Below are 16,725 nucleotides of genomic sequence, written 5' to 3' on the forward strand. Positions count from 1 at the left end.
AGGGAGGCTTGGTCCCAGGCATGTTTGCAAAATTAAAAAAACCCTCACAACAGGTTACAAGGAAATCACAGAAGAGCAGTGTGTGGTGTGATTATGTTACAAAGAATTTAGAGCATAGAAACTAAGAGATGATGTGAGGTTAAGAAAGATAATATACAGAGGGCAGAGGAGGGGTTCTTAGGTAGTTTGAGCATTTAGAGAGAATGGAGCAAAATACGATAAAAAGTGTGTATAAATGCAGCATGAAAGGAAAGAGAGGTATAAATCATTCCTGGAGGGGTGTGAGGGGTTTTAATTGTTAGGGGGTTTGAGAATCCAGCAGGCATGTGTGAGCATGTTAGATTGGGGTGAGTGGAAACATGGTTAAGGATCTAGCATAGTGTTACCATGCTGTTAGTGTGTGAGAAAAGTAACATTAACCAAAGGATGCAGGAAAACTGGTTAGCCAAACTTGAGTCCCAGAGGAGGAAAGCACAGTACTTGCACTCTGAGAGAGGAGTGGGGCTGTTACAGTTCACTGGGTTATTTGAATTATAAGGTCTGCTCACTTCTGGCAAGACAGCTATTGAATTAATGAATGTGAATGTTACCTTTTTTTTCTTTTCTTTTTTCTTTGTTATCCTATCTTGGTGGGAGATGAGACAGCCAGTGTTCTGAAAATACACATATACAGTATTTCAGAATAATTTATGTTGTGATTATTATCTAATATTTTTTGATAGTGTGGTATACACTAGTGATATGCACATGATTATTGAGAATTATTAAATTCCATTAACTAGCACAAATCTACTGACATTAGATGAGCTACAACACTTTTATTAGTATAGACTGCTGGTATAAAATGGATACTGTGATAGAAAATCTTTGTTTAGATTAAGAAATGAATAGAAAGGTTAGGTACTCAAAAAATAGATGTTTTAAATATAATATCCTCTAGACTGGCATTGAGATAGGAAACAAAGTACTCCTGTTTAAAGTGGTGAGGTGGAAATATAAACACATATGCAGTATAATGTGATTCTTTATTGACAACGTTTCTCCCACACGGTGGGCTTTTTCAAGTCACAATAAAGGATCACATTATACTGCATATGTGTTTATATTTCTATTGTGTCGGTATTTTATACCATTTATTTCCAAAGTGGTGAGGTAGTTGAGGAGTTATGATGAAGTGATGAAATTGCAACTTCATGGTTGTATATGAGTACAGGTAGTGTATACAACTGTGTGATGGACAGCAGAATGAAAAATGATATTCCAGTTCATCAGGTAAAGGTAACAAAAATGCAAGTATTGTACAGTAGTCAGGATATAGCTGATAAGGTTTTATTGCTAAAAGAAAAAGAAATGAAAATTCAAGCAGGAGATATATGTGTGGATTTTTTTATGGAAGGAAAAGAAAAAAACAGAAATGTATTTTGAAAACTATGCATGTTGTGAAGATTTTTGTAGAGGAGATGTACATATGTTAAGGAAAGTGATGAGTAAATTGTTTGCATTTTATACTGGGAATTTTATGTAAGTACAGTAGTACTGTACAGTCAAAGAATAAGGAAAAATATTGTTTGCTAAAGAAATATGTGAAGATCATTTGAATTGCAAGTTTGGTCATGAGCAAGTCATGAAGGATTTATACACTTGTGAATTTAAAGGTAGAAGAGGGAAGGGTAGACCAGAGAGATGGAGGGAGGGAGAAATAGGTAGGGCAGGCAAGGAGAATAAAGATCATATGTGCCATAGGAGAAATGCTAGTGAACAAGGCTGAATGGAAGAAATGTGCTATGTAAAGAGGGAATGATTGAATTAAACTTTGCTTTGAAAATTCTTGAGGAATTCTTCAAATCTTATTTATGAAATGGTTGAGATAATGCTGAGTGATTTGCTAGTAGGTGTTGGAGGGTTGTTTTCCATGATGCTGAAGATGCTGGGTGGTGGTTTGAAGGAATATATTTCAATTTATGTATATTTTGTGTGTTAAACTTTCTTTAACTTCAGTACCATATTCTCTGGCCAGATACCTCCCCACCCCATGAAAGTGGGATGCAAGGTCATAGTGATGACAGTGACAGTCAAAGAGCCAGATTTTCATGAATTTGCCAAAGAACTCTGAACTTGAGTATTTGCATATTTTTCCCATTTTTAGTAGTAAAAATTTTTAAATCCTCAATTGTTTAGCATTACACTAATAGTGATATGACTTTAGATTTCAGTAATAGTGTACATTCATCATTGAAGAAAAGTTTTCACTATAAATTTATGAAAGGGGTCTCAGATGAAAATTAGTCACCACTGCAGAAAGACATAAATGTGGCTTCCACAATTTCATGGCTCCCTTGTATTAATAACTTTTCTTTATCAGAGAGCCTTTGCTAAATCACTCTTTGTCTTACTTCAACAGATAACTGCGCCTTCTTCATAGTCACAACTCAGTCAGTAGGAGCTCAGATTTATGAGCTTGTTACCTCGTCACCTAGTGAGCGGAAAGTGTGAGTACAATATTCAGTATTTTTTGTAGATTATTTTGTTTTAACATTTGGGTACTTGCTCAGGTTCTCCTCTACTTCATCACATCTTGTATGTTAAATAAATATAGAAAAACCATTGTTCAGTGTTTTTTCTGCACTGATATTGTGTATCTCTGGAAATAATGAGTCCTATTTACACCAAATTTTTTTTTTTTTTCAAGGATTGTGGTTTACCTTATGAACAAATGGTTTACAAACACAGGTCTCCCCTTTTAAGTAATACAAACCTCTAGGATTATTACAGTAGTTAGTGATTTAAAAATGGGCTGAAAGGAGCCAAGTGTTTGCCTCTGAATATATTTTTCCTGCCACCTAGGCCTAGGGTGTTCTGCTCAACCTACTAAAGAGAAACAAGACTGGAAATCTAAATTTGCTTTTTTATTACATATTTACATGAAATTGTAACTTAAAACAGTGATACATCTAGAGATAACACTCAATTTATGTGTGGTTTGCATGTTTATAACTATTAAGAAGCAATAAAGAAAGTTTGTGGAAAAAGTGCTCAGTTATGAGATAAGTGATGCAGGATGGTTACAAGTTCCACAAGTGTAAATATGTTATTTTATCCCATATTTTCATGGAATTTTAACCTAGAATGGTGATGTGTCTGCTAAAGGATTGTGATTACTACACCTGGGTTAGATAAGGAATTAAATGAACAGAAAGAGAGAGGGGGAGAGAGAGATGTCCCGTTGGGTTCGGTAACGTGGATTGGGTAAGGATACTCACATAGGCAATAATGGAGTATAATTAAGACGGAATATATGGGAAGCGCCAAGCCTGACCTGCCTCTCTGCTCCCTATCCTTTTGACTGCCTCATGAGATGGTTCCTAGGGGTGAGTGGGTTCAAAACATGCTAGGGTCAGCTGTGACAGTGAATAACAAGTGATTCACACAGACGGTTGGTAATGAGTCACTACTACTGACACTGGCAACTGGTTACTGGTACTACTGAGAGTGTGAGTGTGAGTGAGTGTGAGTGAGTGTGAGTGAGTGTGAGTGAGTGTGAGTGAGTGTGAGTGAGTGTGAGTGAGTGTGAGTGAGTGTGAGTGAGTGTGAGTGAGTGAGTGTGAGTGAGTGTGTGAGTGTGTGAGTGTGTGTGTGTGTGTGTGTGTGTGTGTGTGTGTGTGTGTGTGTGTGTGTGTGTGTGTGTGAGAGAGAGAATGAGAGAGAAAATGAGAATGAGAGAGAATGAGAATGAGAGAGAATGAATAAATGAATGAATGAGAATGAATGAATGAATATACCACAAAACATAGGTGATAATGTTGTTTGTGGAGTTGGAAGTGATGACACTATGACATACATTGTCTTTATTTATTAAAAATAGAAGTAGTCTTTGTATTAATGTGCAGTTGTATGATGAACTAGATGTATTTCGTTTGCAGCATGATCCAAGAAAGGTTTCCCCACATTGCATAACCCCAGCCCCTGTACCTCAGTGTACATGATAGGAATGGTGCCAAGTGCAGCATGAGCTTCCAGTGCAGTTAAGTATTAGCACTGAAGATTTGATACATGGAAATACAGTGGAACCTCAAATATCGAACTTTCTTCGGTCCAGAAGGCTGTTCGAGTGCCTTTACCGAATGAATTTATTCCCATCAGGAATAATGTAAATTAGATTAGTCCATTTCAGACCCTCAAAAATACACTTATAAAAGCACTTACAAAAATACACTTACATAATTGGTCGTGTTGGGAGCAGTTCGATTTTTGAGGTTCCACTGTATCCAAATTTTTTCAATAAAAACAATGAATAACCCTTTGACTGTCGCAGCCGTATATATACGTCTTACGAGGTACCGTGTTTGACGTATATGTACTCGTAAATTCTAGCGGCTTCAAATCAAGCAGGAGAAAGCTGGTAGGCCCACATGTGAGAGAATAGGTCTGTGTGGTCAGTGTGCACCATATAAAAAAAGTCCTAGAGCACGCAGTGCATAATGAGAAAAAAAAACTCCGACCGTTTTTTTTAATTAAAATGCCGACTTTGTGGTCTATTTTTGTATAGTATTTATGGTTGTATTCTCGTTTTCTTGGTCTCATTTGATGGAATGGAAAACATATTATAGAAATAGAGGTGATTTTGATTGCTTTTACTATAAAAAGAACCTAGAAATGGAGCTCAAAGTAGGGGAAATGTTTGATTTTTGCCAATGTTCAGAAGTAAACAAATGATGCCATTGTGCAATAAATATCCAACTAGCCATTCTAATATGCAGTAATGAATGGGTTGATGTTATTTATACAATTATTTCAGTATTGCAGTAGTCTGCATAATAGACTATTTTTTGTTTGAATAAAAATTCAAAATAGAAAGCAAGAGTAATATCAGAGGGGCCTGGAGATATGACTGATGAACAAAGAAAATGTTATTTTAGAGCCAGGAATGTCTGCATTGTTCATTCTGGGCCTTATTTTGAAATTGTCATATTTTTTAGTTTTCGTGAAATTGGCCAAATTGCAAATTTCTGACTACATTATTAGGTAGTTGAAATCGATAAATGGGCAGTTTCTTGTACTCAATCGATAGAAAAAATGGAGTTCTAAAGAAATAGCTATGAGTTTGGGTGACTGGGACAATGGAATTAGCCGAAAATAGGGCTCAAAGTGGGCGAAATCGCCGATTTGTAAACAGCGCCGAGGTCGCTAACTTCGCGAGAGCATAATTCCATCAGTTTTACATCAAATTTCGTTTTTTTGGTGTCATTACAATCGGGAAAAGATTCTCTATCATTTCATAAGAAAAAATCATTTTTTTTTTTTAACCCTTTGACTGTCGCGGCCGTATATATACGTCTTACGAGGTACCGTGTTTGACGTATATATACTCATAAATTCTAGCGGCTTCAAATCAAGCAGGAGAAAGCTGGTAGGCCCACATGTGAGAGAATGGGTCTGTGTGGTCAGTGTGCACCATATAAAAAAAATCCTGGAGCACGCAGTGCATAATGAGAAAAAAAAACTCCGACCGTTTTTTTTAATTAAAATGCCGAATTTGTGGTCTATTTTCATATAGTATTTATGGTTGTATTCTCGTTTTCTTGGTCTCATTTGATAGAATGGAAAACATATTATAGAAATAGAGGTGATTTTGACTGATTTTACTATAAAAAGATCCTAGAAATGGAGCTCAAAGTAGGGGAAATGTTTGATTTTTGCCGATGTTCAAAAGTAAACAAATGATGCCATTGTCCAATAAATGTCCAACTAGCCATTCTAATATGCAGTAATGAATGGGTTGATGTTATTTATACAATTATTATAGTATTGCAGTAGTCTGCATAATAGTAAGTCTTCTATTTCTTGTTTGAATAAAAATTCAAAATAGAAAGCAAGGGTAATATCAGAGGGGCCTGGAGACATGACTGATGAGCAAAGAAAATGTTATTTTAGAGCCAGGAATGTCTGCATTGTTCATTCTGAACCTTATTTTGAAATTGTCATATTTTTTAGTTTTCGTGAAATTAGCCAAATTGCAAATTTCTGACCACATTATTAGGTAGTTGAAATCGGTAAATGGGCAGTTTCTTGTACTCAATCGATAGAAAAAATGTAGTTCTAAAGAAATAGCTATGAGTTTGGGCGACTGGAAGAATGGAATTAGCTGTAAATAGGGCTCAAAGTGGGCGAAATCGCCGATTTGTGAACAGCGCTGAGGTCGCTAACTTCGCGAGAGCATAATTCCGTCAGTTTTCCATCAAATTTCGTTTTTTTGGTGTCATTACAATCGGGAAAAGATTCTCTATCATTTCATAAGAAAAAATAATTTTTTTTTTTTTTAAATTTTGTGACACCAGGAGACACCTCAGGATTGGGGGTTGCGACAGTCAAAGGGTTAAATTTTGCGACACCAGGAGACACCTCAGGATTGGGGGTTGCAACAGTCAAAGGGTTAAGGAACTATGCAGCCCAAAACTAATTTAAACCTTCTGCTTAGAAATGGCAGCTTTGAAAGTTTAAAGCGAACCTGAAGAGGCATTCTCTCATTGTCTCAGAGATCAATATTTCAAAATAGTACATCACAGGTTGAAGTGTGAAGCCACTCAGAAATTGCATTATCCAGTTACTGGTGTTGAAGTTTTGAAACCAATAGAATGAGATGTTTGCAAATTATTGCATGAAAACTAGAATTTTAATTTTCCTATTTCCTTCAATGAAAATGGTAAATTAGGACCTACACAGGCCAAAATTTTGTCCAGGTAAGAGTCATCACCATTTGAAATTTAAAGCCAATCAAAAACTACATAATTTTTCAATAAAATCGGCAAGTTAAAACTTAACCCTTTGACTCTTTCGGTCGTATATATACGTCTTACGAGCCACCATGTTTGACGTATATATTGTAGGGCCCCACATATATGGCGGGTTAGGTTCCAGGCTATCGCCGGAAAGCAGACATCGCTGGAAGGCAGAACGCCATTTTTATCCATTTATAAATGCATACAAATACCAGACAACAAGTTTACACTAAATTATATTAAGTTAGTAATAGAACTAGGCATTAAAGACACAGTAAAAAGTAAAATACACACACAGTACATTCATTACTTACCCTAAAGTATTTGTAATCTTAATGTAGGGTGAGAGGTGTGTAGTACTTACTTGTAGGAAGTCGGGTGTAGGTAGCCCTGGCTCCCCGTCTCATACTTAATATACGATATTTAAAACATCCCAGAGAGTTAAAATACACACAGTACACTCATTATTTACCTTAAAATATGTGTAGTCTTAATGTAGGAAGAGAGGTGAGTAGTATTCATTTGTAGGAAGTCAGTGTAGGTAGCTGGTAGGTGTAGCCTGGACTACACCTACCGGTCACCTACACTGTGGCCCAAAGCCATATTATTAGCATCGACATACCTTGTTCACTGAATTTAATCGTTTTGAACAACTACCTTTAGATGCCATCATAAACGAAGAGAAAAGCAATGAATAATTCATGCCGAAAATTGTAAACAAAAGCGGAATGGGGGAGTGGCTCGCCCAAACGCAGATTCATACACGTTTTCTCTGATGGCTGAGCAGAGAAAACATAATGTTATCCCTCTGCTGGGCTACCACACAGGTCCAAAAGTATTATTATTAGAACACCCACAAAATATGCAATAAATGCCAGACAACAAGTTTACACTAACTTATATTAAGTTAGCAATAGAAATAGGCATTAAAAACTTACCTTAAAATATTAATATTGTGTGAGAGGTGAGTAGCAGGGTGTTTATTGAATAAAATCAGATGGTACACCATCATCTGATTCTTCAACTTTTATTCGTTTTGAAGACTTGTGTGAAGCTCTTGAAAGTGTGTGTGTTGCTGTTGATGTTGAAGGCTGTTCAAGACCAGATGTTGATGCTGAAGGTTGTTCAAGACTACCTGTTGATGTTGAAGGTTGTTCAATGCTAACTGTTGATGTTGAAAGTTTGCATGATACTTTAGTAAAGTAGGAAAGCATTGAACTTTGCCTCAGGGATTTTTTTTTCCTTTCCCTTAAAATTTCTTTATAGCATGTAACATCATGGGAAAGGGATGCATTCACTTTTGAACTTCGTTCAAAATTTGGATCAATTTTCTCAAAAATTGTCATTGCTATTTCTATATAGTTAATAGCTTCTTCCAAATCCTGGGTTTTCATTTCTTTAATGGCAACAGGACTATCATCAGGATGGATCTCCTCTTCATGAAACTTCTTTCTTTGCTCTTCAATGAGAAGATCATCTTCATCTGTTAGAGGCTCATCATGAGAAAGAAGCAATTCTTTCACATCCTCAGGCTCCACTTCCAATTCTAAGTCCCTTGCCATATCCACAACATTTACAGTCGCTTCATCCACTGGATTCTCAAAGCCTTCAAAATCGTCCATAAGTTCAGGAATTAGATTTTTCCAAACACCTTTGAGTGTAGTTTCTTTAACTTCATTCCATGCATCTCTAATATTTTTAATACCATCCAAAACAGTGAAACCTTTCCAAAAGGTTTTTAATTTATTTTGTTTAGGCCCTGGCATTTTTTCATTGTCTAGGAAATTTACAGCCTTAATGAAAGTTCTTCTTAGGTAATAAGATTTAAAGGCTGCAATTACACCTTGGTCCATCGGCTGCAGTAATGAAGTTGTGTTTGCAGGTATAAAAGCAACATTTATCTCTTTGTACATACCATTTAGAGCTGTAGGGTGGGCAGGGGCATTGTCTAAAACAAGTTAAACATTAAAAGGAATTTTCTTTTCCTTGCAGTAAGCCTCAACTGTAGGCTTAAAATAGCCCGTGAACCAATTTATGAAAAGATCGGCAGTCATCCAAGCTTTTGAATTAGATTTATAATAAACAGGGAGGCTGCCTTTTTGCATAGTTCTTTAGGGCCCTAGGATTCTCTGAGTGATAAATCATCATAGGTTTTAACTTGCAATCACCAGCTGCATTAGCTCCTAGCTAGAGTGTTAACCTGTCTTTTGCAGCTTTGAAGCCAGGCATTGACTTCTCTTCTTTAGCAATAAATGTCCTAGATGGCATCTTCTTCCAAAATAATGCAGTTTCATCCACATTAAAAATCTGTTGCTTGGTATATCTATCACATTCTATTATCTCGGCTAGCTCAGGTGGATAATTTTCTGCAGCTAAATTGTCAGCGCTTGCAGCTTCACCCTGCACTCTGATGTTGTGAAGTTGACCTCTTTCCTTAAACCTATTAAACCAGCCTCTGCTAGCTGCGAATTTATCTTCAGCAGCTTCCTGACCTCTCTCAGCTTTCATTGAATTGAAGAGACTTAAGGCCTTGGACTGGATAATGGCTTGGCTTAAAGGCACATTGTGACTAGTCTGATCGTCAATCCACACCATTAAAAGTTTTTCCATGTCAGTAATAAGGTTATCACATTTTCTTATAACTTTAGTGTTCACTGGTGTAGCACTTTTAATTTCCCGCAACACTTTCTCCTTATTGTTCACAACTGTACTAACTGTTTGACGAGCCAAACCAAGCTTACGTGCTATCTCAGTCATAGACATACCATGTTCACTCAGTTTAATCATTTCTAACTTGGCACTTTAAGCAAGAGGCGTACGACTCCTCTTTTTATCACACCTAAGCTTAGATGCCATTGTCAGTGAGAGCCAACTAGTTAACGAAAGAGTAAACGAGAGAGAGAACGAGATACAGAGTTCAGACAATGTAAGAACACAAACTGAACAGGTAGTGGGCGATCACTTGGTAAGGCGAAATAAATGCGTATTAATATGTGTCTATTTTAGTTCGTTCACGTACGTTTGTAAGAGTTTGTAAAACTTTTACCTCACAATATTTTTTTATTATAATAATAATTATCTCACAATATAAATACTCTTACATTGTGTACAAGTTGTACAAGTTAGTACAGAATAAACAAACACCACCATTCCCATTCTCATGCAACACATCATTTTTAGAGTGAATGATGATATTATTATTATTATTATTATTATTATTATTGTCATAATGAAAAAGAAGCGCTGAACCCACAAGGGTCGTGAATTGCTATATATAGAGTGAAGGCATACGAAAGGAATATTTTTCTACAGTTATCCCCCAGTTTGACTAGAGAAAACGTAATTCTTCTGACACTATACACAGCCGCTTTGTAAACAAATCTCATATTTACGTCAATTATTATTCTATGAGTGTATGTATCATGTTTATATGCTATGTAACGTGTTTCTTATATAATTTTGAAGAAAATATCATAGATGGACTACTGAAAATGTCTATATTAATGTAAAATAACACATTTATTGTGCCCAAGAGTGATTATTATTATGTAGTGTTACTGTGGCATCATGAGTAGAGAGATTCTTAGTGATTTTAATGTGTACCTGCACACCAGCACAGTGTGTAAATATATTTAGGTACAGGTACACATAAGTATAATTATCAGAATACGTATATAATATGCAATAACTTTAAAACACTTGAAATTTTGGAAAGTTTCCAGACATAATAGATGTGGTCATGGAGAATGTAAGCAAACCAGGTGGGGCGCGCCGTATTTGAAAGACCGCTTGCCGTATAGTAAATTTTGGTCATAATTTGGCATCGCTGTATTAACGGAATGCCGTAAGGCGAAACGCCGTAAAGCGGGGCCCTACTGTATACTCAAAAATTCTAGCGGCTTCAAATCAAGCAGGAGAAAGCTGGTAGGACCACATATGAGAGAATGGGTCTGTGTGGTCAGTGTGCACCAAATAAAAAAAATCCTGCAGCACGCAGTGCATAATGAGAAAAAAAAAAAACTTTTTTTTTTGATTAAAACGCCAAATTTGTGGTGTATTTTCGTATAGTATTTCTTGGTCTCATTTGATAAAATGGAAAACACATTATAGAAATAGAGGTGATTTTGATTGGTTTTACTTTGAAAAGAACCTTGAAATGGAGCTCAAAGTAGGGGAAATGTTTGATTTTTGCCGATGTTCAAAAGTAAACAAATGATGTCATTGTCCAATAAATGTCCAGCTAGCCATTCTAATATGCAGTCATGAATGGGTTGACATTACAGTGGACCCCCGGTTAACGATATTTTTTCACTCCAGAAGTATGTTCAGGTGCCAGTACTGACCGAATTTGTTCCCATAAGGAATATTGTGAAGTAGATTAGTCCATTTCAGACCCCCAAACATACACGTACAAACGCACTTACATAAATACACTTACATAATTGGTCGCATTCGGAGGTGATCGTTATGCGGGGGTCCACTGTATTTATACAATTACAGTGGACCCTCGAGTTTCGGCAGCATTGAGTTTCTTGAAATTCGACCTTTGGCAAGTTTTTTTTTGGCAAAATTTGGCCTCGAGTTTTGTGATTAGACTCGTGTTTCGGCGGCCGTCCGGTACCCGTCCGCCCATCACCATGCACACCAAGCCAGTCTCCCACGCCATTCACGCTCAGTGTGCCATTGTTTACCAACACGTGACCATCACCCCGCGGGTTCATAACATACATTTCATAATAATCCATTGTTTTTTGCGCTTCCAACTGCTAAATAAGTCATCATGGACCCAAGGAACGCTAGTGCAAGCCCTTTGGTAAATAAAGTGAGGAACACGATCCAGAGGGATTTTGAAGGGTTTGAGGCAGACCCTGTCCCTGCCGACCCTCTGCCTGTTGTGGAAGGTGTTGTGGCATTGGGCAAGTCCATGGGGTTGGAGGTGAGTGACGGGGATGTGGAAGAGTCGGTGGAGGACCACAGGGAAGAGCTAACCACTGACGAACTGCAAGAGCTTCAACTGGAACAGCATCAGACCACAGCCGGGGAACTTGCTAAAGAGGAGGAGGAAAAGAGAGTGAAGAAGGTTCCTTCTTCAGTGGTTATGGACATGTGTGGAATGTGGAATGAGTTGCAAAGTTTTGTTGAAAAGTATCACCCTGACCAAGCTGAAACAAGCCATATCTGCAACATGTATAATGACAGTGTTGTGTCCCACTTCAGGAAAATCTTAAAGAAACTACAGAAAAAGACCTCTCTGGACAGATATTTTGTGCGACAGGGGTCCAGTGACTCTCAAGTTGTTCCCAGTGGCATTAACCCCTTGACTGCCGCAACCCCTAATCCTGAAGTGTCTCCTGGTGTCGCAAAATTTAAAAAAAAAATTATTGTTTCTTATGAAATGATAGAGAATCTTTTCCCGATTGTAATGACACCAAAAACATGAAATTTGATGGAAAACTGACGGAATTACGCTCTCGAGAAGTTATCGACCTCGGCGATAATTACAAATTGGCGATTTCGCCCACTTTGAGCCCTATTTTCGGCTAATTCCTTTGTTCCAGTCGACCAAACTCATAGCTCTTTCTTTAGAACTCCACTTTTTCTATCGATTGAGTACAAGAAACTGCCCATTTACCGATTTCAACTACCCAATAACGTGGTCAGAAATTTGCAATTTGGCCAATTTCACGAAAATTAAAAAATATGACAATTTCAAAATAAGGTCCAGAATGAACAATGCAGACATTCCTGGCTCTAAAATAACATTTTTCTTTGTTCATCAGTCACGTCTCCAGGCCCCTCTGATATTACTCTTGCTTTCTATTTTGAATTATTTTTCAAACAAAAAATAGAAGATTTACTGTTATGCAGACTACTGTAATACTGTAATAATTGTATAAATAACATAAATCCATTCATGACTGCATATTAGAATGGCTAGTTGGACATTTATTGGACAATGACATCATTTGTTTACTTTTGAACATCGGCAAAAATCAAACATTTCCCTTACATTGAGCTCCATTTCCATGTTTTTTATAGTAAAATCAATCAAAATCACCTCTATTTCTATAATATGTTTTCCATTCTATCAAATGATACCAAGAAAACGAGAATACAACCATAAATACTATACGAAAATAGACCACAAAGTCGGCATTTTAATAAAAAAAAACGGTCGGAGTTTTTTTTTTTCTCATTATGCACTGCGTGCTCCAGGATTATTTTTATATGGTGCACACTGACCACACAGACCCATTCTCTCACATGTGGGCCTACCAGCTTTCTCCTGCTATTCCATGTGCTTTAATTTTCCTCAATAGTCTCTGATGTGGGACCCTGTCAAAAGCCTTCAGTAAGGCTTCTGACAGGGTCCCACATCAGAGACTATTGAGGAAAATTAAAGCACATGGAATAGGTGGAGATATTTTTTCCTGGATAGAGGCATGGTTGACAAATAGGCAGCAGAGAGTTTGCATAAATGGGGAGAAATCAGAGTGGGGAAGCGTCACGAGCGGTGTTCCACAGGGGTCAGTGTTGGGCCCCCTGCTGTTCACAATCTACATAAACGACATAGATGAGGGCATAAAGAGCGACATCGGCAAGTTTGCCGATGACACCAAAATAGGCCGTCGAATTCATTCTGACGAGGACATTCGAGCACTCCAGGAAGATTTGAATAGACTGATGCAGTGGTCGGAGAAGTGGCAGATGCAGTTTAATATAGACAAATGCAAAGTTCTAAATGTTGGACAGGACAATAACCATGCCACATATAAACTAAATAATGTAGATCTTAATATTACGGATTGCGAAAAAGATTTAGGAGTTCTGGTTAGCAGTAATCTGAAACCAAGACAACAGTGCATAAGTGTTCGCAATAAAGCTAATAGAATCCTTGGCTTCATATCAAGAAGCATAAATAATAGGAGTCCTCAGGTTGTTCTTCAACTCTATACATCCTTGGTTAGGCCTCATTTAGATTATGCTGCACAGTTTTGGTCACGGTATTACAGAATGGATATAAATTCTCTGGAAAATGTACAAAGGAGGATGTCAAAGTTGATCCCATGTATCAGAAACCTTCCCTATGAGGATAGACTAAGGGCCCTGAAACTGCACTCTCTAGAAAGACGTAGAATTAGGGGGGATATGATTGAGGTGTATAAATGGAAGACAGGAATAAATAAAGGGGATGTAAATAGTGTGCTGAAAATATCTAGCCTAGACAGGACTCGCAGCAATGGTTTTAAGTTGGAAAAATTCAGATTCAGGAAGGATATAGGAAAGTACTGGTTTGGTAATAGAGTTGTGGATGAGTGGAACAAACTCCCAAGTACCGTTATAGAGGCCAGAACGTTGTGTAGCTTTAAAAATAGGTTGGATAAATACATGAGTAGATGTGGGTGGGTGTGAGTTAGACCTGATAGCTTGTGCTACCAGGTCGGTTGCCGTGTTCCTCCCTTAAGTCAATGTGACCTGACCTGACTAGGTTGGGTGCATTGGCTTAAGCCGGTAGGAGACTTGGACCTGCCTCGCATGGGCCAGTAGGCCTGTTGCAGTGTTCCTTCGTTCTTATGTTCTTATTTGAAGCCGCTAGAATTGATGAGTATATATACGTCAAACACGGTACCTCGTAAGACGTATATATACGACCTCGACAGTCAAAGGGTTAAAAGAAGAAGGGAAGTAACCCCAGATAAGGACTTGCTACCTGAAGTCCTAATGGAAGGAGATTCTCCTTCCAAACAATAGTGTACACCTTCCTCCTATCCCCTCCTCCCGTCTTCCATCCACCCAGAAGTCTTCAGTAAAGGTAAGTGTAATGTTGTTATTATTTTTTATATGTATGTACTTGATTTCTCATTGATTTCAGTATATAAATCTTTATTTAATTTGAAAAAAAATATTTTAATATTTTTGGGTGTCTGTAACGGATTAATTTTATTTCCATTATTTCTTATGGGGAAAATGGTTTCGAGTTTTGTGAATTTCGACTTTCGGCAGGCTCTCTGGAATGGATTAATCACGAAACTTGGGAGTCCTCTGTATTACAATATTGCAGTAGTCTACATAGCAGTAAAATTTCTATTTTTTGTTTGAATAAAAATTCAAAAAGAAAGCAAGAGTAATATCAGAGGGGCCTGGAGATGTGACTGATGAACAAAGAAAATGTTATTTTAGAGCCAGGAATGTCTGCATTGTTCATTCTAGACCCTATTTTGAAATTGGCATATTTTTTAATTTGCATAAAATTGGCCAAATTGCAAATTTCTGACCACGTTATTGGGTAGTTGAAATTGGTAAATGGGCAGTTTCTTGTACTCATTCGATAGAACAAATGGAGTTCTGAAGAAATAGCTATGAGTTTGGTCGACTGGAACAAAGGAATTAGCCGAAAATAGGGCTCAAAGTGGGCAAAATCACCGATTCATAAATATCGCCAAGGTCGCTAACTTCGCGAGAGCGTAATTCCGTAAGTTTTCCATCAGATTTCGTTCTCTTGGTGTTATAACCATCGAGAAAAGATTATCATTTCATAAGATTTTTTTTTTTTTTTTTTTTTTTTTTTTTTTTTTTTTTTTTTTTTGCGACACCAGGAGACACCTCAGGATTTGGAGTTGCAACAGTCAAGGGGTTAAACAATCCAAAATCAAGGCAAAGCATCCTTTTAGATAAACAATTTGTTACTAAAAGTTTGAAGTTGACGAGATGTGTTGTAGCACAGAATCCAACAGTTACAAGTTTATTAATTACATTAGTATATTAAATTGATGAGGGCAAAAAGGTGGCTGGTGCATTGAGGCATCTGTGGAGACAAAGAACGTTATCCATGGAGGTAGAAAGGGGAATGTATCAGAGCATAACGGTACAGTGCTCTTATATGGTTGTGAAGCATGGGTTGTGAATGTTGTAGCAAGGAGGAGGCTGGAGGCAGTAGAGATGTTTTGTATGCAAGGGGCTTGGACATCCAGCAGGTGTGTATGTGTGTGTGTGTTAGAGGTAAATGGTTTTTATGACTTGATGTGCTGTTGGAGTTCGGGCCAGATGACATTTATGAGGGGATTCAGGGAAATCAGTTAGCTGGACTTGAGTCCTGGAAATAGGAAGTACAGTACCTGCACTCTGAAAAAGGGGTGGGGATATTTGCAGTTTAGAAGGGCATCTGACCTGTAGTATCAGAGCGCATCTAGCAAGACAGTGATAGAGTGAGTGATGGTGAAAGTGTTTCTTCTTTTTTGGGTCGCCCAACTTGATGCGTGACAACTAATGTATTAAAAAAATTATTAAATGGAAAAAAAATTTCACTTACACAGCCTAAACCCAAACATTTCATCCATTTCATAAAAGACTGATGCCATTCAGAAGCAGCAAACTGCAGTTGCTTAATGAAAAATAGTACTATACCATTTTGTAATTAAAACTACTAAAATGGTACCTACATATTCCACTAAGAATACCAACCATCTTCTAAATAGTATTAATGTTGGTTGAATTACCGATAATATGTTAGGTAAAAGGACACAAGTGCAATTAATGTGACATGTTATTGTCACATTAGTTGCACTTGTGTCCTTTTACCTAACCTTCTAAATAGGATATATTGGTGATGAAAGTTAGAGCCAGTTATAAGAGACTAATGAAAGTTATTACATGGAAGTCAAAACCGATGCTTCCTGTACAGACTTGCCCGGTTTTCACTTGAAAGCTGCTTTTGCCCTAAAAATGTGTGTTAGACCTACTGGTAGGAGGTTGAGAAGTCTGGAACCATGGATGTTGATGCAGAGTTCTCTAATTATATTTCTGGCACTCCAAGCTTTCATTAGATTTATTCCACGCTTTCTTTCAAATCTCTCACTCCCATAAATTTTGGCAGATTAGGGCCCTTGTCCTCAAGCACCACATATGTATGTCAGTTTGCAGATACACACACCATCGAGAAACGCACACA

At 37.4% G+C, this 16,725-nt stretch overlaps 1 protein-coding gene across 4 annotated transcripts in view; it reads left to right on the plus strand.

The window, feature by feature from the left end:
• LOC128694634 (rho guanine nucleotide exchange factor 11) overlaps positions 1–16,725 on the plus strand; it is a 542,499-nt gene that overhangs the window by 243,770 nt on the left and 282,004 nt on the right. For all 4 annotated transcript variants that reach the window (XM_070095945.1, XM_070095944.1, XM_070095946.1 and 1 more), the window contains one exon: positions 2,402–2,489. In XM_070095945.1, coding sequence (XP_069952046.1) covers positions 2,402–2,489 — 88 coding nt within the window. The remainder of the gene's footprint in view (positions 1–2,401; positions 2,490–16,725) is intronic.

Source organism: Cherax quadricarinatus, chromosome 51 (genome assembly GCF_038502225.1).
Source record: "Cherax quadricarinatus isolate ZL_2023a chromosome 51, ASM3850222v1, whole genome shotgun sequence".
Classification (NCBI taxonomy): domain Eukaryota; kingdom Metazoa; phylum Arthropoda; class Malacostraca; order Decapoda; family Parastacidae; genus Cherax; species Cherax quadricarinatus.